This window comes from Indicator indicator, chromosome 7 (assembly GCF_027791375.1).
Source record: "Indicator indicator isolate 239-I01 chromosome 7, UM_Iind_1.1, whole genome shotgun sequence".
Classification (NCBI taxonomy): domain Eukaryota; kingdom Metazoa; phylum Chordata; class Aves; order Piciformes; family Indicatoridae; genus Indicator; species Indicator indicator.
The window spans coordinates 25,408,430-25,430,819 of record NC_072016.1 but is presented as its reverse complement, the minus strand read 5'-3'; the positions used below and the strand labels follow the sequence as shown (position 1 = coordinate 25,430,819).

At 40.5% G+C, this 22,390-nt stretch overlaps 1 protein-coding gene across 1 annotated transcript; it reads right to left on the bottom strand.

Annotated features, from left to right (window-relative positions):
- Positions 1 to 8,973: 8,973 nt before the first annotated feature.
- On the bottom strand, positions 8,974 to 18,448 carry GHITM (growth hormone inducible transmembrane protein). The gene is made up of 8 exons (XM_054382155.1): positions 18,218 to 18,448; positions 16,717 to 16,816; positions 15,370 to 15,481; positions 13,997 to 14,138; positions 13,272 to 13,380; positions 12,203 to 12,391; positions 10,887 to 11,058; positions 8,974 to 10,192 (listed from the first exon to the last, which is right to left on the bottom strand). The coding sequence occupies exons 1-8, from the start codon at positions 18,344 to 18,346 to the stop codon at positions 10,105 to 10,107; spliced, it is 1,041 nt and encodes a 346-aa protein (XP_054238130.1). The 5' UTR covers positions 18,347 to 18,448; the 3' UTR covers positions 8,974 to 10,104.
- Positions 18,449 to 22,390: the final 3,942 nt, after the last annotated feature.

The window sequence follows — 22,390 nt, the reverse complement described above, 5'->3', positions numbered from 1 at the left end:
GTTATCTGGCCTACTCATCACAACACTCACCTTGATGTAGCCATGACAACCCCTCACAAACTGCCTTCCTGAAACCCATATATCCCAATACTACTTCCCTGTCCCTCCTCATGACTGCAGTTTTCCTTTCCCTTCTTTTTTTTTGTATAAGTAAGCCCTGTGGCCTGTATATACTAACAGATACATCCGTGTACATCTGAGTGCCTTACCTAATTATGGCTGAAAGGACAAAAAAATGGCTCGAGTGAACGTGGGGTTTGGTTGGTTTTATTTTACCTTTTCGTTTGGTTGTTACTGCTATCTACTCAAGTGTTTGTCAAAGCCCCATGCTTTTCAAGGGGATTTTTGATATGACAAATACATGAAGGAAGGCTACAGCTATGGCATAATTTGAGCTCATAATCAAGTTAGCATTTCATATACTGGGGCTACACTGTAGTACACCCCCATGTGCTGTGGAAGACAGTGACTCAAAGTGCTTCAAACAAGCAGATTTAAATTATGATTAAAAAGGCAGATCCACTCAATGATTTCATATTTGTACACATTCATTATTTCCTTAAGGAAGGGTTCAAAGTCAGTTCACGTAACCATAACCGTCATACTTGTTCTTACAAAACATGCCCTTTGCATACAAGGCACCACTACTTTTTGAATGCCTGAAAGAGGTACACCAACACTTTTCACATTCATAGAGCTCAGTACATGCTTATTCTGCTTTCAATATTCACAATTTTAATTTATTAGATTCACCTATGAGAGAATTAGGTATATTTTTAGTGGGTTTTTTGCCTGGCTCTGTTCACTTAATTCCTGCCTACACAGGCGACATTTCCCTGGCCTTTATGAATTTCCTGGCCATTTCCCTGGCCTTTATGAATTCCTTTCTCTTGTGCTAGCACAAGTTCTTCTTTGATATCGCCAGAACTGCCCTTCTTTCCTCCCTCCCTCCCTGCACTGCTACGATCCTGTGCAGGTGTTGGTTATCCATTACTTAGGCTAGGATAAACGTCTGTCTTTACCACAAGGGCTGATTTTATTTCCTTACAATATTTATCCCTGCTCCTCAGTAAGTCACAGAATGGTGGGAGAACAGAGGTTCTTAACTCAGCCCTTGTCAGAGCTCTTCATCTGCCCTTGACTATGTTCCTTTTTTCCCCCAAAGGGTACATATGCAGCTGGCTATCAAGCATGCTCTACCTATTCCGGTAAATGCTGTTCTTGAAAGCACATTTAGCTCATTTCTCATGTCTACTAATTTTCCATTTCCTTCCTCTTCAGCACTACAGTCAGTGTTTTTGCATTGTTCCTTATACGTATCTATATAACTATCTATATAAAAAGGATAACTGATGCACCTAAAGCGTGACCATAAAACTCTGGGGTTTTTTGCAGTTTCAGGCCTGACTCATTGATACATAAACAGAATATGACTAAAAACTCCCCACCTTTTACAGGAATTCTTTAATGATTTATTGGGACACAAAATAAAGACAAGACCTGTGTTTACCATGCAATTAAATTATGATCCTAAATATTCACTACAGCTGATGCTTCTAAGGATTTCCATGATGTTTCAAGTAATTCTACTTTAAATCATGACCTAGGGTGGATGCCTCCTCCCTGGGGTGTTCAAGAGCAGATTGGATGAGAGGTGTTGGTTATCCATTACTCTGGCTCCAACCTCCCCATGACAGGGAGGTTGGAGTAGATGATCTCTAAGGTCCCTTCCAAGGTCCCTTCTAAGGCTTTCTATGATTCTGTGAATAAGCAGCCACATAATTTAGTATTCACTTCAACTTGTTTTAACTGTGCTCTTCACAGTCAGCTGATATAAGCAAAAAGACCAGACTCATGTATATACTTTTAGTTTGCAGAACAGAAGATTAAATTTAGATCTTACCTTATGAAAATACTTAATTTTCCAGCCTTTTTGCCCCACCTCTAACACTGCTGGAAGCTGTAAGGTAATATGCACTGACTTTCACAAAATCTATATGACAATAACACTTGGAATGCCTGGTCCCTTTATACAACTTGAATTGCTCTCCAAAAGACATAGACGAATCATCCATGCTGACACTAAAGAGCAGGACATTTTTTTCCTTTACTCTTCAACATTTGAAAACAATTTGGTAAGACAGCTTATTTTTTTCTTTGATAAATGATCTTTGGTTTACAGCAGTGCTAGAATTAAAAAAAAAAAATTGCCATAAATTCACTTCAAATTTTTAAATGGACTAACAACAACAACAAAAAAATGAAAAAGCATTAAATACCCTTTCCACAAGGTATTTAAGAACTGGATTTTTATTTCAACATTCAACCATCTCAGTGGTAGAAAACTGAGCTGACCAAACCCAAACAAACAAAAAAAACCCAACCCCGTGAGTTTCTGACCACTTGCAGTGGGAAAAAAATAACTGGAAAACCCAAGATTAAATGAAGTATCACAGAATTGTCAGCGTTGGAAGGGACCTCAAGGATCACCTAGTTCCAACCCCCCCAGCCATAGGCAGGGACACTTCACACTAGATCAGGTTGCTCTGTGACATCCAGCCTGGACTTCACTTCCAGGGATGAGGCTTCTACTACCTCCCTCAGCAACCTGTTCCAGTGTCTCATCCCCCTCATGGTGAAGAACTTCTTCCTAACATCCAGTCTGAATCTACCCACTTCTAGTTTTGCTCTATTCCCCTCAGTCATATCACTACCTGACACCCTAAGAAGTCCCTTAGCAGCTTTCTTGTAGCCCCATTAAGACACTAAAAGGCCACACATCGCCTCCAGGGCCAGCTGCTTCATGTGCCAGAGGAAGGAATGTCTCCTGAGCAGAGCTCAATTTTATACAAAACATTCCAGGAAGAATGGAAGCGTTCTTCCTCCAGCCCACAGGTAACCCAGGCAGTGACATTTTTTTATTCTCCTAAATGCACAATTTTGGACTGCTTTGTGAAAGACACTTGGTGTTCTGTTTGCCCTAGATGACCACTGGCAGCAGAGAAAGCCTTCTCAAGCTCATGGAGGGGAGATCTTTACCTGACACCACCCTTATTCTTCCTTGATACACTTGATCTTTGACATTGGGGCTTTTCTGTCATTTCAAACTTAAACTGCTCTATTAGCTGCTATGGAAATAACAGGACTTCCGGACACTAACTCACAATCACTGCAATAGTTAAGACAGCAGAGACATGATAATTTACACGTTTCAATGTAATATCTTTTGACATACAGGTCTTCATTTACTGAATGCAAGCTTAAAATCATTGCACCTTATTCCTGAAGTGATGATCCACTTAGAGACGAAGATTACTTTTTCCACATAATTACAAGAAATACAAGCTGTGCTGAAACACAAAACCTCACACTCCTATTATTTCTCTTATGAAGACAGATTCATACAAATATTGGGCTCTCAATGAAAGCTTCATCAGAGTTCTCCTATCCCATCAAATTTCCAGCAAAAAGTACATGGTTTTTCTTTCACTTCTTCCTAGTCACATAAATACAACTGAAGTGGCCATAAGTGCTTTGGGGGACAGACTGTGTTCACTGCATTGGAATGGTGCCCAGTGAACTTGATCATGGATTTTAGCTCATACAAGCTGACACAGGGAGTTGACACTAAATCAAATGATGGAATATTCTCCTCTGTAAGAGCTGGCAGAAAGAATTTGAAAACTCACACCATTATAGAAATTCAGACAGCCTTAGCCTCTAACATCTCATTCAAATTCCGGACTCCAAGTTACCAGCTTCTTTTGGTTGCGTTAAATGATCAGCCTATCCACAAAGTGCAGAATAATGAGGCAGAGGCCAACAGTGGCTGAGTGACTGCATTTACACCCACTCAGGACAAACTCCTTTTGCTGCCCCTGAAAATACCTCCTGTCAGATCAGTACAGACAAGGTTTATTTATGCTTTTAAGAGATCAATATGCAGATCCATGACAAAATCTTTCCAGAAGCCCTAGAGGCTGACAGCTGCCCTGTATTTTCTGGTTTGGGAGGTTGCCAGTTGAGTTAAATACCTTATCTATTCAGGAAAAAGAAGTGAGATGCCTGCCCAGACATTTGTCATTGTACCACTTCATTTCCTCGTACCAAATTTTCTGGAATGAAATGTTGGGCAATCAGACGAGTTTTTTTTTTTTGTGGGAAAGAACAGATAGTCCTGCTATTATTTTACCATTTTTCTAAGTGAAGGGGGGAAAAAAAAAAAAAAACACAAACCAAAAAAAACCAAAGAAGTGCTTTCTCAAGAAGCAGTTGAGAATGAAGGAAGGATGAATCTCTTAAGAGTCACTGTTTAGGTGCAAATAGCAGGAGGGATTAACCCACCCTGTTTAGGTGCCTGTGTTTTTCTCCACTCTGGGAGAAGTGACACACAGCAGGAACAGATCTGCTTCCATAATGAGAAGTTACAGCTCCTCTTGTCACCCCATCAGAGAGGTGTGAACTCTAGCAGATTAGCTGTCAAAACCAGTTTCCTAATCTACATCTTGCTTGAACTAGAGGACCAGACTACCACAAGAAATGTTTCCCTCATGCATAGCACTTGTAGCACTGCATCCAATGTAAACATGTTTTTTTTTTTTTTTTTGACTGAAACCTTGCCTTGTTTCGGTACATGCTGTTTGGAAGGCTGCAGCTACCAGATAAACTAGCCTTCATCACATCTAAAGCCTTAAAGACTTGAGAGATGTTAGAAACTAGAGGGGAAAGAGACACATTTCCTTATTCTACCTTCACCACACTGCCCCCAGGAGGAAAGTGAAACTCAAGCAAAATAAATGCACCATCTGAATGGAACAAAGCTATCCAGAAGAGTGACCTGTGAAGACAGAAGAGCGAACACAGAGCTTGAAGACCACAAATACAACGCATGAGACTCACAGGCATGTCAGCTGCCAGCTCTGCAGAGGCTTTACTTGCAGTGGGCAAACTGAGGAGTGGTGGGACACTTGCTCAAAAAGCTCTGTGAAGATGCTTTAAACTCTGCCCCAGGACACTTTCCTAAGCAGCTACAAACGCACCATACACTGCTAGGAGAAATGATAATCTGCTTTGCTCTTCACTCTGGTCTTTCCTAGTTACTGTATCCCAGAGGCTGTCATTACTGCCTCTGACAGAGTGAATACAAGCACAGCCTGCAGTTTCCACACTACATATCCTTGCCCTTTGAAAACAGATGCTGGCAAATACACCCAGAGAGCTACAGTGGTTCACAACTAGTCTAGGTTGAATTAAATTAACTTTGTATTCTGAAAGCCTTCTCATAGCTCAAACGTAAGTTTCATTTATCTCGAAATTTAACAAGAACATTTGGCTCCAACTGTTTTACTCTATGCCACAAACAGCTGTCTCAATCTGGTTAGAAGAAATCATCATATACAAAATGAAGATTCTTCTTAGAACAGCTTGAGCTTCTTACAAAATATTAATGAATCTTAAAATACATTAGCATACCACCTCCAGTAACGACTCTGTGAAGACTGAAATTTATGTAGTTTCTAGATAAACCGCAAGCGCAAAAAGACACTCCAGAGCATGCATTAATTTAATAACAACAACAACTCAAAAGTACTGTTTTCAAGATCAAGAGACATCCTAGATGGCTTTTGAACATGAAGTATTATTAATGTGAATCTAAGGATGCAATCCTTATGCCACATGGGTGACACCCCAATTCACCTTAAAAATAAAATAAAAGCAACAGCCTTTTTCAACTGCAACAATGTAATGCAACATTTGCTGCTGCTTTCATAAAATTAATGCCTTAAAGATTATTTTACAAATGCCTCAAACCTCCAGCTGACACACTCTAATGTCACAGGTTAGCAGCCATGTAGTAATCTGTTTTCATTCCATTTTTCTCCAGCCACTCCCCAGACACACTTCCGTATTACATATTTGTATATTCTTCAGTCTTATTTATTAAATACTTTTCCTTACTCTGGCTGTGCCTGATGACCCCAGTTCATTGCTTTTCTTCCATTTCTAATTTGCTTAAGAAATTTTCTGCCTTCCCACTTCACCCACCGTAATCTTAGGTGGCATTTACAATGAAGTGTAGCTAATTCCATGAACTACAGGTAGAATCTGAGTAGGAGAGAGCTCTTTGCCTTTTAATCCCCATTTCCTGAAAATACTACTTTCAGCTGTTTTTTGGTCAAGCTTTATCTCTGCTGTACTTACTCTCTTCCCTACTAGCCCCAGTTAGGTGCCACCAACAAACATTCTAACGTGAAAGGGCATCCTAGTAAGTTCTATTTACCAGTCTAATTTTTTTTTTAGTTAAACAATGTTTTCAAATTGTCTCTTTGCATTCCAAGAGTAGCCCAACAGTAGGCCAGCATGAGCTCTCAGATGCTGTCTCTGAGGAAATGGGCACCTGTTCTGGTGCCTATCAAAGTACCACATTGTAGATTTTCATCCCTTCCCAAATTTAAGCTGTCTTAATTAAGATAAATCTTAATTCTTCACTTATGAGTCACTCTTAAACTGATCTTTCCCTTTTTAGAGATCCACAGTAGATACCCCAGGAATATTTTCAAGCCACCCACATCCTCTCAGAAGACAAATGAGTGCTCATACTTCCTCAAGTGTTGTCCAGTCTGTTTTTCCCTTAGAAGGTTGTTAGATCTTCCTGTTGGTCTCCTTCCAAGCAGACAACTCTCATAAAAAAGGGTGTTGTGCTCTACCTTACTGTTTAAAACAATCCATAATCCCTCTCTGCTAGTTCATAGTCAACCTCTAAAACTTAATCCTCAAATGTTAGACAGAAGTTTTGCAGGAGCTTTCCTTTGTTACAGACACAATTAAGAGAATCTTTTACAGCTCCCTGCAGATTTCAGAATTTGAAGACAAGTTGTGATAGGTGCACTTGACATCTGTAACCAAACTTGCAGTAGTTTGGTACAGGCTCACTTTATTTTGCTGGGGAGAGCGAGGGTGGGCCCCTAAACAGGAAATCTTAAAGCTATTCTCACAGAAAACGTTAAATGTAGATTAAATTGACAGACAAAACTCTGACCCTAGATATCACTCAAGGAAAATCTTAGTGGTCTATATGGACATCCTAAATCCTCTGCACATCAATATATCCTCACAGGAGTGGAAGTGGTCTTCGGATAACATGGCACCTAAGAGACAAAAGGCCTAAGGATGAAAGACAATACAAGGACTGTCTTGGTTCTCAAGCCTACATACTGATACAATCCAAAGTGATAATGGTTCATACTTCTCATGCAATTAAGTACAAAAAAGGCAAAACAAGAAATTCAATGAGCATTCTACTCAGTTAAATAAGATGGTAGAGAGCCAAGAGCTTACTAAAGTAGTCCTAAGCCACATGAAGCCCAGCAAGATACCGGACTTTCTAAAGTACTTCGTCAAATGAACCATCTCTGTGGGCCAATTGGGAGTCCTGAGAGCTGAGTACACTTGGCAAAAGCTGGGTCGAAGGCTCCACCTTCTGATGAAAGAACATAACCAGGTCATCTCGTTACAGGTTCATTTTACCACAAACTGGAACTGTACCCATGACTAAACTTGTAGTCCACTTACCTAGGAAGCTACAGATGCTGATATAAAACAGTGGAGTGCACAGCAGATTTGTCCTTCCAACAGGGTAGCTAACCTCTCCTGAAAACCCCAGTGGCCCAGTCTATTTTACAATTTGCTCTTGCAGCCTCCTCCAAACCGAAAATGAGACACATCATCCTCCTGCAGTTGATTTCAGTAGCACACACTTCCATACCAATACACATTTGCTTCAAGTTCTTAACTGTGGATACCACCTACTATGGCAGACATTGCAATGGAAAGTGAAAGGGGCACTTTACCCACTGAAATTTGAGAAGTAATCTGGGGTAATGATTTTCCAAGTAATTTGAAAGAGAATTCCAATCTCGGTGGCATCCAATTGATTTCACTTACAACCCCCTAGACAGTAAAGCCATCACTTTTGTTATGATATGCAATGCTTTGGAACACAATCATTGTGCTGGGATTGATCACCATGGGACTGGACTGTGTTAGAACACAGAGTATGGGCCCAACAAAACAGCAACATGCAGCAAACTGTTGATGCCAATGCACATGTTATATGGGAGCAAGAATGATTTTTTAAAGTACAAACAGCAGGGCCCAAAATGTGCAGCCCGTAAGGCAAATGGTATCCTAGACCACATCAAGAGGAGTGTAGCCACCAGGGCAAGAAAGGCAATTTTTCCCCTTCACTCTGCTCTTCTGAGACACCACCTTGAATACTGCATCCAGTTCTAGTATCCCCATTATAAGGGCATGTTTGAGTGAGTCCAGAGAAGGGCCACAAAGATGATCCAAGGACTGCAAAACCTCCACAAGAGCATCTCCTCTGTGTTTGTCTTTGGCACCTGGGCAAATTGTTCTAAATTGATTCTGTTTTCTTTTGTATGTTTCTTCCACGCAGCAAGAGTGAACCTTGCCACTGAAGTAACACTTCACATTAAAATAACTTTGATAATACCTTTGATCATCAGTAAGTGATATAAATCATTCATCCAAAATAATACCGATGCAGTCAACAGGACACTGAATCAGTATCCATGACAAACACACTGCTATCCTCAGCTACAGCAACAGTAGAGATAGATTAAGCATGAAATTGCTTGCAAGATACAACCCTCTAAACAGGCTACTTAAAATTGACAAGACTGAGAGATTTCTTCATCTGCAATAGTGCCAGGAACTCGATTGGGCTGATTGTTTTGGCAACAAAGCAGTTGCAACAAGGTTCTTCATAATTCACTGCTTCTGCCCTATGACTGAAGAGACTAAAAATACTAGATCTAAAAAAGCAGCACTGACTTTAATCAGTAACCAAGTGGCTACACTATCAGAAGATGGCAGCCAATTATTTTTTTCTTGTTACAAAGGTATGCAGTCTTAAAGGAAATTGCAGCCAAAAATATTTATAGTACCCTTCACCAAGTTATTAGTGCACAGGTACTAGACAGTTTCTAACACATGGAAAATGAGAATAGTAAACTTGTGTGACTAGAATTTTATTGTTCCATAAACCAATACATAAACATAGCATATTTACCAGAAGTTGAAAGTCTGAGTTGTTGAGATGAGCTCAAAACTTTCTTGTGCCCAAGAACTCACCTTTTATTTGAGCTTATAGCAATAAAGCTTGTTGAGTATGAATTTCTTAATGTTAAATTAATTTCACTACCAGGAAATATTTCTTTTAGACTGAGCTAAACACACCAATTTGGAGAAGAGATAGAAACAGATTCAAGCATACAACAGTATGGTAAATTTATATCTGGATTTACAATAGGTCATCCTCAGTTCCTTCTTTCTGTGCCAATTGTACAAGCTTGCTAGAGATGAGCACTAGGAGCTCTTATGAAGGATAGGGCTTCATCCACAATACTGGAATTTATTCACAGGAAAAAAAGACATGCCTCTTGCTATTCAACAGCTCAATAAATCTAGTATCAAAAGAACCTATCTATTATATCCAGTCAGCATTAAAGTAAGGAGTTCTCAGGTGTACTCCTGAATGCTGCAGTTTCCTCACCTGTCAAATCCAATGCATTTCTGACAACTGCTTAAACATTTCTGAAACTTCTGCCCAGACAGGAGTCATTACTGCATTTAGTGCTGTATCCAAATTTGTTCAGTTTTTGTCTCACTGAAATATAATTTTTGCAATCTTAATTGAACCTGATGCATCTCAACAGCATTTAAAGAAGTAGCTTGTGTCTCTATCTGCATAACAGTTTACAAATTACTTCCTTTGCTATGCAGAAACTGTAAAAAAAATAGAGTTCGACTGCTGTCAAACCCATTAAAAAGCAGATAGATTATTTTGCTCATATTAAAAATAATTTACTTTCCCAAAATAATGTACAAGTAGAAGCATTTTAAACACAGGGCTGGAAAAGTGAAGAAAAACTATTATACACTCTGGATCACATTGCACTGAAACAATACTCTGAAATGCTTTAATCTTCTGACTTGAAGCAAAACTGCTTGTAGCCACAAATTTTTATTTATTATGTGCAGTAGGTGGGCTGTCAGATAGCGGCAAAGACGAGTCTCAGTTTACTTTCTCTTGACACCTCCACCACCTGCCAGCATGGTGGCCACTCGAATGAAGATGTTCAGTGTATCTGTGTAGATGCCCATGCACCTAGGAAAAAGGAAACTGAAGTCAGTATTGTTGAACAGCACTATGTGGCATTACACATCACTACATTTCATTTTCAAAGCCCTTGCAATGCACTTGTAATAAAACCCAACTATGATTGTCCCCAGTGCCCAAGGTTAAAAAAAAAAAAAAAAAAAGTCTTTTTATTCTACCATCTCTGCCAGCAGGTCCCATTTACAGAAATCTTAGGACAGTATACTGTTCTCATACTGTTAAGACCTGGTCTTCGCTAAGTGAATTAATCCCACTTTCCCCATCTCTTACACTGTTGAAACTTTTTTATTTGGTGACAGACTAGTGAATATTAAGTGACTATGAAAGAGTTCATGGTTTTTACCTTAGCTGATATTGACAGCTATTTTCAGAAAGCAGCTATAAATTCTCCCAGAAACGCTTCAGAAAACAAAAATACTTTCAAGAAAATAGTGCTGGAAGCATGAGACACCACACATTCAATCCTGCTTTTCTCGTTCTCACTTCAGGCAGGCTATTTCAGTTTTGAACTCCAATTGATGTTTTCGCATTTTTAAACGCTATGATTCTTCACGTTTAAAAGCAATACACTTCTTGAACAATAAACTGAAGGTCTGGCTGATTTTAAAACATATTCTGGTATAGACTGATGCAAATTCTTACAGAGACTTTGAAATCAGCTGTATTACGACAGAATACTCACGCATTGATTGGATCATATTTTGTTACTCCATAATATGGAATAGTTTCTGCACGCTTGATAACATGCTGGGTATCGTAGAGCAAGAACATGCCAAAAAGGACCAATCCACCATAAACAGCTACTGAATACAAGCCAGCACCAAAGGCAGAAGTAGGAGGCAAGAACATGGATCCTGGAAAGGAATGCAGAGTTGTTTTAAAAAAAGCTATTGTGTGTGTCTGCTACTCTGAGTTGGGTCAAACTTTAGTTACTGTAGCACATGTTCTGAGTACTCAATTCTATATTCGTGGTGCATTTTTGACACCAAGAGCTTAAATACACAAGCTGAAGATGTTACATATATACCTTCATCCAGTAACTTTGAACACCCTAGGGAACCATAAAATGTTAGGGGTCAGAAGGGATGTTGAAAGATCATCTAGTCCAGCCCCATGCCAGAGCAGGACCATCTAGAGCAGGTCACACAGGAACACATCCAGGTGGGTTTTGAATGTCTCCAGAAGAGACTCTGCAACCTCTCCATGCAGCCAGCTCCAGGGCTCTGTCACCCTCACAGTGAAAAGGTTTATCCTTATGTTCACACAGAATCTCCTCTGCTCCAACTTGCACCCATTGCTCCTTGTCCTATCACTGGACGTCACTGAAAAGAGCCTGGCTCTGTCCTCTTGACGAGACTCAACCTCCATATATTTATGAAAATTAATGAGGTCACCCCTCAGCCTCCTCCAGGCTAAAAAGAGCCAGCTCCCTCAGCCTTTCCTCATAATGTTCCACTTCATGTTTGTGGCTCTGCCTAGACTCTTCCAAGCAGTTCCCTGAGGTCCTTTTTGAACTGATGGGCCCAGAACTGGACACAGTGTTCCAGATGCAGCCTCACCAGGGCAGAGTAGAGGGGCAAGAGAACCTCTCTTGACCTGCTAGCGACACTCCTCCTGATATACCCCAGGAGGCCACTGGCTGGCTCATGGTCATCCTGTGTACCTTTTTCTAGGACTAAACAATGGCTAGAAACATGTAAGAGAACAAGCAGATCAAGGACTAAGATCATGTTTATTGTCGTCCCTAGTCACTGGCAGTAGCTAAAAATAGGAGCCACCACTACCAGCCATCTGTCAGACCAACACTTACCAGAACTGTAACTTCATGTTTGTTTTCAAGAACAAATTTAATGGAGTATTTTCTGCAGAGCTAGAGTTGCAAGGGCTACTTAAGGCAAATCTTAATTGGACAGACCAGTTTGAAATTAAATGCAAGCTGCATCTTAGCAGCCACAGTATATAACCCACTTTATCTGAGAGTATTAAAATAGTATTTACCAATGGAAGAGGCAAGAACAAAGCCTAAGCCTATTCCAAGTGGTCCTCCCATGTTCAGAAATTTTTCACTTGGAGCACACATGGCAACAGTTGAGAGCCCTCCAACGATTCCAGCAGTATACCAGGCAGCTCTGATCAGCAAAGGACCACCCAAGAAGGTTAGAGGAGCCACCACTGCACCCATGACACCTAGCCAAAGGAAAACAAAACAGCATCAGTAAGGTTTGGAAAAAAAGTTCTGGTAGAAACACCACCTGCTAAAAGAATTGTTTTTTTCCAGTCAGGTAACATGGCTCAAACTAATCTATTTACATGATAAAACACCAACACACTTGATTGTGCACCTATCTAGAAGGGAGCACAATAAACTGGCAACCTTGAATTCCACAACCTTTTTCTATCTAATTCTGTAGAGTATTTCAGGGAGCTGGTCTTTGGAAGAAAGCTGAACAAAAGTAAACATATTGATCTGTTCAAAACAGAGCTGGTAAGAGACACTTAGCATGGACTAATAAACTACTTAATAGCCACAGGAGTACTCAACACTGAGAAGTAAAACAGATTTCTGCTGCAGTAATTAGCTAGGCAAGTAAGCCAGATTTTTTTGCTGAGTCTTGTATGAAACCTATATCTAGAGTCCATTAGCATTGCATTAGGTTAACTTACCAACAATCACTATAATAAACACAATTTCTTCTTGGTAGAAATGTTAGCTTGAGAGGCATACAATTCCAGTGCCCAACATCCAAGTCTTTTCCTGAACCATAAATTATTTCTGGCAAGCTAGTTTTGAAAAATTATACCCCCAGTTATTTGAAATAGATGGTATAATGAAAAACTGATCTGTACTTGCAGTTTATGTAGCTGACAGGAATATGTGTATATGAGGCTTCACTTCAACATTAAGATTTCACCTTTTTCAAGTGAAGTTGTCCAATACTTGTCTATCCTGTACAGCTCAAGTGCAGACAAGAGTGCTTACAGAAGCTGTAGTGCCTTTACCTTAAAGTCAAAGTCAGAATCTGGTCACACTGATGCACCGACATGTCTAAACATAAAAATCACATACCTGAATGCATCATCCAAGCCAAATGTTTAGCTGCTGGATTGTTTTCATAGGATATGGACCTGACCAACATGCCAGCACCAATCATAGCTGCAAAAGTTGCACCTATTGCCTGTAAAAATAGCATTGCAGAGCTCAGGCTCACATTAGGACATACAACCTCTGTTCTAACCTCCTAATCTAAGTCAAGAGCATAATTCTGAAAAAAGGCAACCTAATTCATAACTAGAGTGTTTTGAAAAATTTGCTCCTGTAAGGTTACAGTCATATTTTGCACATCTTATCTTGCAGTAATTCCCACTTTACTTTTACTCCATCTTCTAGGAATTACAGTTTGGTGTTAAGATTGCAACAGTCTTAGTTACGTAAAATTCTGTGTAATGGTTCTGCCCCTTACCCTAATCCTCATTCAAGGTACCTGAAACGTTAGCCTTACTTTTTTGGTACATGTCTCTGTTCAAAGCTGATACTCAGTTCACTTGCATAGCATTTTTTTTTGCTCATGTAGTCGTCTTTGACAAATTATCCAAGTATAGAAGAGGTATGTCAGCATGTAATTAGAATCACCAAATCCTATATCACCACTTAGGTAGTCTTTATGAATAAGGACACTGGTATAACTAAAGTTTTGCCTTACTTCCACTGAATCATTTACACACCACATCTGGGGGCTTTTCTCAGGATTTTTTTTGTTTTGTTTTTAATTTTTCTTTTTGTAACAAACTTACCAGCCAGGAGCCTTTTGTCATAAGACTCATGAGTGCTGGAGATCTGCTTACTGCCACAGCAGAGAGTGCTGTCAAGCCAATGCTTCCAGCGAAGTACATGTAAGTAGTGTGAATCCTGTCCTTCACATACTGTGGCCAAATACTGAAAAATAAACAATCATACATAGCTGTGCAGTCACCAGGATCAGAACGAAGACCAACTGAAAACACAATCAAGCTGTTAAATATTTTAATAGCTATGGAAGTTAGGGAGATTTCATAATGAAGGCGTGGGCTAGTAACTTCTGCCATGAGTCTATCTTACAACAGCAGGCTGAACTTTTACATCTCGCTGGTCTGATGCAACATAACTGCCAAATACAAAAAAATGCTAATCATAGCTCAACTCTAAGAAGGAAGCATACATGGAAAACAGAGTAACAAATGCTTTTAACTATTGCATAATATAGAATAGTTTATATGTAACAAGCTGGTTTAAGGAAAAACATGTAGGAAGTGTGTACTGGACACCAAATAGCCTGCCGAGCAGCTCACAAATTGCTGAGTCATACTGCAAACTATTATCTGGCATCACAAGACACAGAGTTCTAACAATAGCAACAGACCTAGACATGAGCTTCTGCAGTATGATTTGTCCATACTAGACAGGAAGCTTTCCCTGCTAACACTAAGCAAACACAGTGCAAATGTGTTCTCTGTTTACTCTTTTGACCCATTACTTCAAGGCTTGTGGATAAAAAATTAGATAGCTCTATTAACCAGCAAGCATTCAATATATCTTGAACACAGATAGTCACTTCCAGATATAAATGCAAAGTAAAGCAAAATGTCTCCAGCAATCATTCCTCCCAAGCCCACGTTAATCACTAACCACCTTTTAAGTCTGATTGACTATGTAGTTTTGCCACCACAGTCTGGTTTTTGTTGGCCAAAAAGCAACACCCCGAGGGTTCAAGCAAACTATTATTTATTAGAGCAAGGCTTATGCCAAGATGATTAGCATGCTCAAAGGAGACTATCTTTCCAACACGCTGTATTAAAGTTTAATTAACAGTCTCCTAGGAACAGCAGGCAAGGTGGTCTTAACAATAGGTCTTACAGAAGACTACCCTTCATAAATTATCTGTGGTGCACTTAAGTTCTTATATACTGTTCACAAATATATCTCAAATTTAGCAAAACAAAGGAACTTACTTCAGTCAACAATCAGTTAAAACCTTGGTAATTGAAATTTTGCTTTTAGCTAAATGGTTTAAAATCTCACACAGAGATGAGGATTTTCTGCTCGGTGCTTGGAAAAATGTATCTGTACACACAGTTTACAAAGAATGAGATTCACTTAACATAGTCTTAGAGTAAGCCATCTCACTTACACAGCTCTTTCAATAGCTCCAATCTCACTGGACATGCCCAGTCCATAGTAACAGAGAGCCCCCAGGCCAACAGCAGCCCCTCCAGCAACAATAAATTTTCCCAGGCGATCAGCTGTATAAAGAAAAAAAAATAAAAATCCACTAATCCACTCTCATGAATGCCTTTTCTTGGATGGTTAGTAACATCCTCATGAGTTTCACTGTATGTGCAATAACTGATTCATGGTAGGCTTTCTTCAGAAAGCCCCATCTCAAGTCACTGTGTCAGCAATTCTCTAAGCTAAGTGTGAAAAACTCCTAATTCAGCTTACCAACACAATATAGCTTCATGAAAGATAGCAAGTTAAGAGACCAGTTAGTACCATGACCGTATCAGGCTTACTGGCCTTCCTTATGGTGACAGGAATTCAAGCACAAAACTGGTTAATAGGTACTCCAATAAAAAGGGTTCACCTGTCACTTGATGTTTAATGTAACATTTCACTACCCAATATGCTATAAAACAGAACACACACTAAACTGTGTCCTTCCCTCTCCTTGATCTGCCCCTAATGCCTGCTCCTTCAAAAATTCTTTGGTAGCAAGGAAATCTCTAACAGTTTAAAAAGGGATTTACAAAGCTCATGGGCAAAACCACAGGATTTACTACTGTTTCTACAGTCTGATTTTAAGACATACTGCCTGTGTGCCACATAATCAGATTACTGCTACAAACATAAATCATAAAATATTGTCATAAATTAAGTACAAGCAGCCAAAATCAAACAGCTTCAACTGTGCAACTCTCTTGAAATATGTTATAGCAAAGATACTATATAGCTCCAGGTGTAATCAATTTGTTAATTCAGTGCTATTACAGGACACCTTAGTTTCTTTGACCAAACACTGCTATCTAAAAAAACCCTTTATAACCCACTGAAATTACAACCCAGACTCATTGTACCAGCATGAATAGTAAACCAATGTCTTAAACACTGTAACACCTGTACACACAGAAAAATCCTTCCTTTCATCAGTACAAAAAGTATTAAAATATATGTTAATATGCTTTGCTACATATATCTTCAACCAAGTCTCCATTAAGAGATAACCACTTTGACTTAACTCTCAACACCAGGTTAAAGTAGTGACAACAAAAAAATTCTTCGTACTGAGAAAAAAAATCAGCAGCTTTAAACTTTACCAGGAAAGACAAGCATAGAAACTGCCTCCACTCATGTGAGGGAGATCACTAAGCAGACTTACATATTAAACAATATTCCCAGTTTCTTTAATGGTTTGAAGGAAACCAAATCTTTTAAAGTTAAGCATCAAAAATTTTCAATATTTAGAGCAGAACTACTCTACCTTTAAGTGCTGTTTCTGCAGATGGCTCAAATGCTGCTTCTTTGATTTCCTGGCCAATTTTTCCACGACGTACACCTGTTCTTACTCTGGTGGCATAACACTGTTAAGATTCAGAAACAACACAACAAAGATCCAATGAAATAAAACAGAAAGTATTTCTTATCAATTTACTTGCTTCACTTAAAATTACTACACAATCTCTTACTTATCTGTCTCTTGTCTATTTCTCTAAAGACATGAAACAACTGTGCTCAAGGTAAAGAGCTGAACATTAAGGTTTGGGAAGCTTTGTGAGTAACATTCACACATTCCAAAAACACAGTACCAGTGCACTGAATTTCAGATGCTGAAGTTATCATTATGCATTCTCACTGTACTAAAGGAAGCCCTAAGGTGTTAATTTAAAAACACCCTTACTTTGTAAAACGAAAAATATTTTGTTTTCTATGTAAAAAATTCTACATCTACAAAACTATTCTTGCACAATACTTATACTTTTCAGACACTAAATTTTGAAAAGCAGCGCAAATTCTTTGCTTTCAACTCTAGCCTTGATTTAGAGTACAAACCTTGAATGAAGGCCCATAAACTTAAGAATTTTAAAGCTGACAAACTCCAAACAAACATAGCATGCTGCTCTTAGTAAGCTGAAAGAGCAATAAAGTTCTATTTAAGGTCAGAAACAGCTTTTGAAGTTTCCTTACTATTTTTTTCCAGAAAGCTCTAAACACAGTCATTTGATCAACCAAGGGCTCACTCAAACACAACAAAACCAAACTTGTAAGATCTAGTCCAACGCTTCATATATAGCACTCACCACAAAGATTAAACCACAGCAAAAAAAGGGAAGAAAACATACACACACACCAAACAACCCCCCAACACATCTGCAAGCTTAGGATGCTTAAGACCATTTTCTATGGTTAAAAAGAAAACAAGAAGAATGTGAAAAATTTGCCACTGACACTTTTACCAAGATGATGACAAAACAGCGATGCTTCCTAAGTCACCTGGGCAGAAAGCAAAATTGAAACATCTTCTCTCAATGAGTAGTCTTTAAATAACAGTAGTCCATTTTTTAAAATTGCTGGTAAGACCCATGACAGTCCTCCCACAGTTCAGAGATTTTTCTAATCTTCTAATCTAGGCTAGAGCTCTAAAAAATATCCAGATGGAACTCTCTGAAAGTGAAGTTTCCAATTTATTATATTTAAGACTTTTACTTAGAAATGGGGAACTTCTTAGTGAGGCTTATCCATCATTATCTACCTTTCAATGGGGAAAAAGTCATCGGAATTGAACATATTCTTTCAGTTGCTCTTAAAACCTTGCTTTTTTTTTATGGAGTAACACTTCAGTGAATTAGAGCAGGTACCTTAAACAAGCAAAAGACTCCTAATATTTCAAAACAGGTACTCTGTGCAAAGTGATGCTTTTGGCAAAACACTCAATGCTAAAATATCATCAGTCAGAACAATTAAAAAGAGACTAATTACCTTACCTGGTTAGGCTGCCACAGCCTGTATGCTTTTATGTTGGAGTTCCTCAAAGCAGGTGAAGCCTGACTAATGGTGGGACGGATAGTCTGGCATGATAATGCCCTGAGGCATACTAGCCTGGCAGCCAGCATGGTTGCTTAGATAACTTGTTCCTGAAAAGTACACATGAAAATATGCTTTATTATTTCTGATTTTCAAACAAGATACATTTACCACTTATTCTTAGCTACAACTTGTAACAGAAATGGTATTATCGTTAGAGCACTGTATTAAGTGCCAGAAACCTCTAAAGCATGTAGTTTAACTCTTACATATATTTGTCTGCCACTTCCTACACGAGACTTGTCTCACAACTTAGTCTAAGTCAGATGGATGTATCACTTTTGTATAAGTTACATCAAGATCATTTATGGGTCTTACGTTTCAATTACATCAGCAGCTAACTTCCGATTTGAGACCTAACACTGCACAAGTACTCCTTCTTCCCAAATACTGTCCAAAAAGATGCTCCAGATTTACGTAAAGTTCTGCCAAATGAGTGAACACAGTAACACGCATGGCAGAAGTTTTAGAGAACTTTCAAGCTATCTTTTGAATAATTAATTAGCTTTATGGGCATGGCATTGAGTCAAGGTCACAATCCAGAACACATCAGGTTATCTATTGCAGTTTTTACCGCAGAACTATACAGTCACTAACAGGCAAACTGACAGGAAGAGCAGACACCAGTCTCTGAATCCAGTAGATAGTATTAAAAATGCTAGCAAAACCATTGCTCAAGTTACAACCTCCCCTACCCCCCACTCCACGTAGATACATATGCTTTAACTATATCCAACCTCTGATCTCACAAGACACCCCAACTATCAATATATTATTTCAAACAACTGTTCTTAGCTTACACGTGCAGCAGCTAATATGGGTATTCTAAATCAAAGCAGTGTTAAGCATTCATGAGAAACTAGCACCCACGGCATTTGACAGCTAGCATTAACCATAAAAAAGTGAAATAAAATAATCCTGCTAAAAAGTCACTTTTCTTTGAATCACAGTTCTGAAATCCTGCTTTTTTTAAAGTGTTAGTATTTTCAGAGACATGTCCTGTTTCTGCCACTAAATCCCTCTCTTCTACTAGCATAACGCAGTTGGCAAGAACTTAGAGACAACTCTATTTTTTTTTAAGCAGGACAGCTTCAAGCCTTAGAGTAAGAACAAGGACGAACGACAGCAAAGCATTGAACACCTCCCCAGATATACACTTCAGCACGCTAATTGTCGAATACAGAAGTACGCAAACACCCTGAGGTCACCGCTACAGCAAAGCTACAGCAAATCCATTCCAGCCTACGCAAAGGAACTAGAGTCCCAAGGGGGCAGGGAGGCGGACAGCTTCCCGCCTCAGGCCTGGGCCGAGCCGCGGGCCCTCACTCGCTTTCGGCACCAGTATAGACCCTGTTTCCCTCCCCACCGGGCCTACCTCTGCGCCCTAGCGTGTCCACCGCAGCCGCCGCCGCCCCCTGGGCCTTGCCGCCACACCTGCGTGACCCCTACCAGCCGCTCAGCCCAACGGATCCTGCCTCGGCAGCGCACGCGCAACCCCGGAACACTCGTCGAGAAGTGACGTCAGATTGCTAGGCCCTGTCGCTGATTGGCTCGTTAAACCCACGTGACTGTGGAGCACACAAGTGCCATTGGCTAGAGAACGCCGGGTGAATTGTTCCTCTGCAGCCTGCGTGACGGGCGCGAAGCCATCTTTAATAAGGGCAAGGAAGCTTCTGGAAGTCACTGCAAGCTGGGTTCTGCTTTACGCAATGCTGCATGTCGCAGGCAGTAAATCAGGCGCTGCCCGCGTTGCGGATGCCGCTCCCACCGGGAGGCGGGGGAGAGCCGCAGCTGCCCTCCCCAGCGAACTAAACGGCGCTGATCAGATGCCGTTTTACCGGAGAGTCCGCGGCGCCATGTACAGAGGGGGAGCCGCCCGGGGTTGTGCCGCCCGCGCCTCCCCTGCAGGGTAGAGGGAGCGAGGCCGCCCCCCGCGGGGCGAGCTACGGCTGGCAAGGTGCCGGCCTGGGTTACGCAAATCGCTGCCTCGAAGTCCTAGCTCCCTTGCAGCTTTTTAGCGCAGCGCCCTCTGTGCACACATGTTAGAAGGGAGAGGCGCCCGGCCCTGCCGGTGAGGGGGTCCTGCCTCCCCTGCTCTGCTGGGGTCGCGGAGCCTGCGCGGCAGATGCTCCTACTTGCCGGCAGGTGGCATGAGCTGTGTGAGAATACCCGAGCGAGGCTTCCGAAGTGAACTGCACTGCACTTCCCGAGCTGTGTAACAGTCCGTTGTGCCCTCTGCGCTGTACCCTTCTATTTTGGCAGCCGTTCTGTTTGTTGAGGGGGTTTAAAATGGCAGGAAGGAGAGGTTCGGTAATGAGTGCACGCAGGCAGGCTGCTGTGGCTACAGCTATAGCAGCTCCATCGTAGAGTTCCACTGGCAGCAGCAGAAGATATGCCAGGCTGTTACTGGTGTCTTGTGACCTATGTCACCGTGCGCTGGCCCTGCTTGCGGCCTTTTTGTTACCTTTGCCACTTGTTGCATGTGAATTTAAGTCTTGCCTTTCTCAGGGTATCAGAAAACACCGTTCCATTGCCTTCCTTTTATGATAGAGCAGTCTAGTCTGAACTGGGAGCTAAATCTCCCCCTTTGTCATGTTCTCCTTGGAGTTAAACTTCTTTTCTGTGTGAATTTATTGCCTGCCTTAGGGCAGGTGTCCACATGTCAGATGAGCACAAAATACAGTACTGTGTACATAAATAACAGAAATGAGTGCTTCCAGGCCTGATGCTTGCCTTGCACCGTGCAGAGCCTTGCCGCAGCACTCCAGCCCTTGCGGGGGCTAAACATTCGCCTTTGACTAAACTGATTTTCCTTTAGCAGCCACTTTCCAGCTTCCCTCCAACTAGAGCCCTAAGCTTTTTTCCAAGCTTAACCCTTAAACTGAGCCCTAGGAAAGACACCACAGCACTTTCCTGGGCTACCAAGTCCATGGGAGGTTATTATTTTTGCAAGCTCTTTGTTTCCTTTGACAGCTCAGCTCCAACTGGAGCTCCAGCTTTCCTAACCCTAAGCCTAGGCTGAGCCAAAGGCTTGTGATATGGCTCAGTCCAGAGCTTTAATATTACTAGGAGAAAAATTACTTTGGCAGCTTTCTGCCAGCCCCATTGCAGCTGCGTATCAGGATTGCTCGTTCCTTCAATGTACAGAAAGAAAAAGACAGAATGAGAATTGTGAGATTAGCCTTTCTGTAATTTGGAACCTCCTTGTTTAAACTATAAGAAAGGAAAAACGGTGAACTTGTAGTTCATGAAATAAAGGTCAGATAAGAGAGATCACATGTGAGAGAGCTCTAAAAGTGCATCAGCACATAATGATCTTGAATAAGAATTTGAATAAGAACGAACCAGAAGACATGACAAAAGGGTGGAAATTCCATCAAAGGGGGCAAAATCTAATAGGATTCAAGGTCTGAGTCTTACTTTGACACTTGTTTGCTTTCCTTTGGAGTAAATTAAAATCCAGAGCTTTGAAGTCCATTTTCTTGAAGTCTCCTACAACAGAAGAAAAAAGTTCCACTTTCAGGCAACAAAAAAATTGTTTATTTAGAGACTTCCAGTGTTTATTTCAGGGTTTCTAACAGTGTAATTGTCAGGTACTAAAGGTGCCATAATAAATATTTAAATTTATAATTCAGTTATTAATAGTCATAATTTATACAAGGAATCAAACTTATCTCTTTTATTACAGCATGTAATCATATAGAAAAATCTCCTGGGACTTTCAAATAAGATCCTAAATCCAGTGCTGTCACAAACAGTTTCTTAAATAGATAGTTTGGCCAGAAGCAACCCAAATGCACTCGAGGTTTACACTGCAGCGAATTCAGGTGTAGAGGCTTTTTCACAGAAACTTGCCTGCTAGCAGGCACTCTTTTTCTACTAGATGGTCAAGGTCAACACATGTAAATGCTCTGGATAGCAAAATCAGTTAATGAGTGGGAAAAGAGTGGCCTGTTATATAAGAAAGTCCTGAACTATCTGAGAGTTTCTGAATTAATACTAGCAGGCTGGATCCTCTCTGTTGGCACTGCTGTGACTGTTCTCTCAGACAGGAAAGCAATAGCTTCAGTTGC

Bases quoted from the DNA above. Each gene is read 5' to 3' on its own strand.
- GHITM (XM_054382155.1), bottom strand. From the start codon at position 18,346: ATGCTGGCTGCCAGGCTAGTATGCCTCAGGGCATTATCATGCCAGACT. The intron at 16,817-18,217 runs GTAAGGTAATTA...GAATCTTAACAG, and splicing joins GGCTGTGGCAGCCTAACCAG to TGTTATGCCACCAGAGTAAG. The intron at 14,139-15,369 runs GTAAGTGAGATG...TTTATTTTTCAG, and splicing joins GGAGCTATTGAAAGAGCTGT to TATTTGGCCACAGTATGTGA.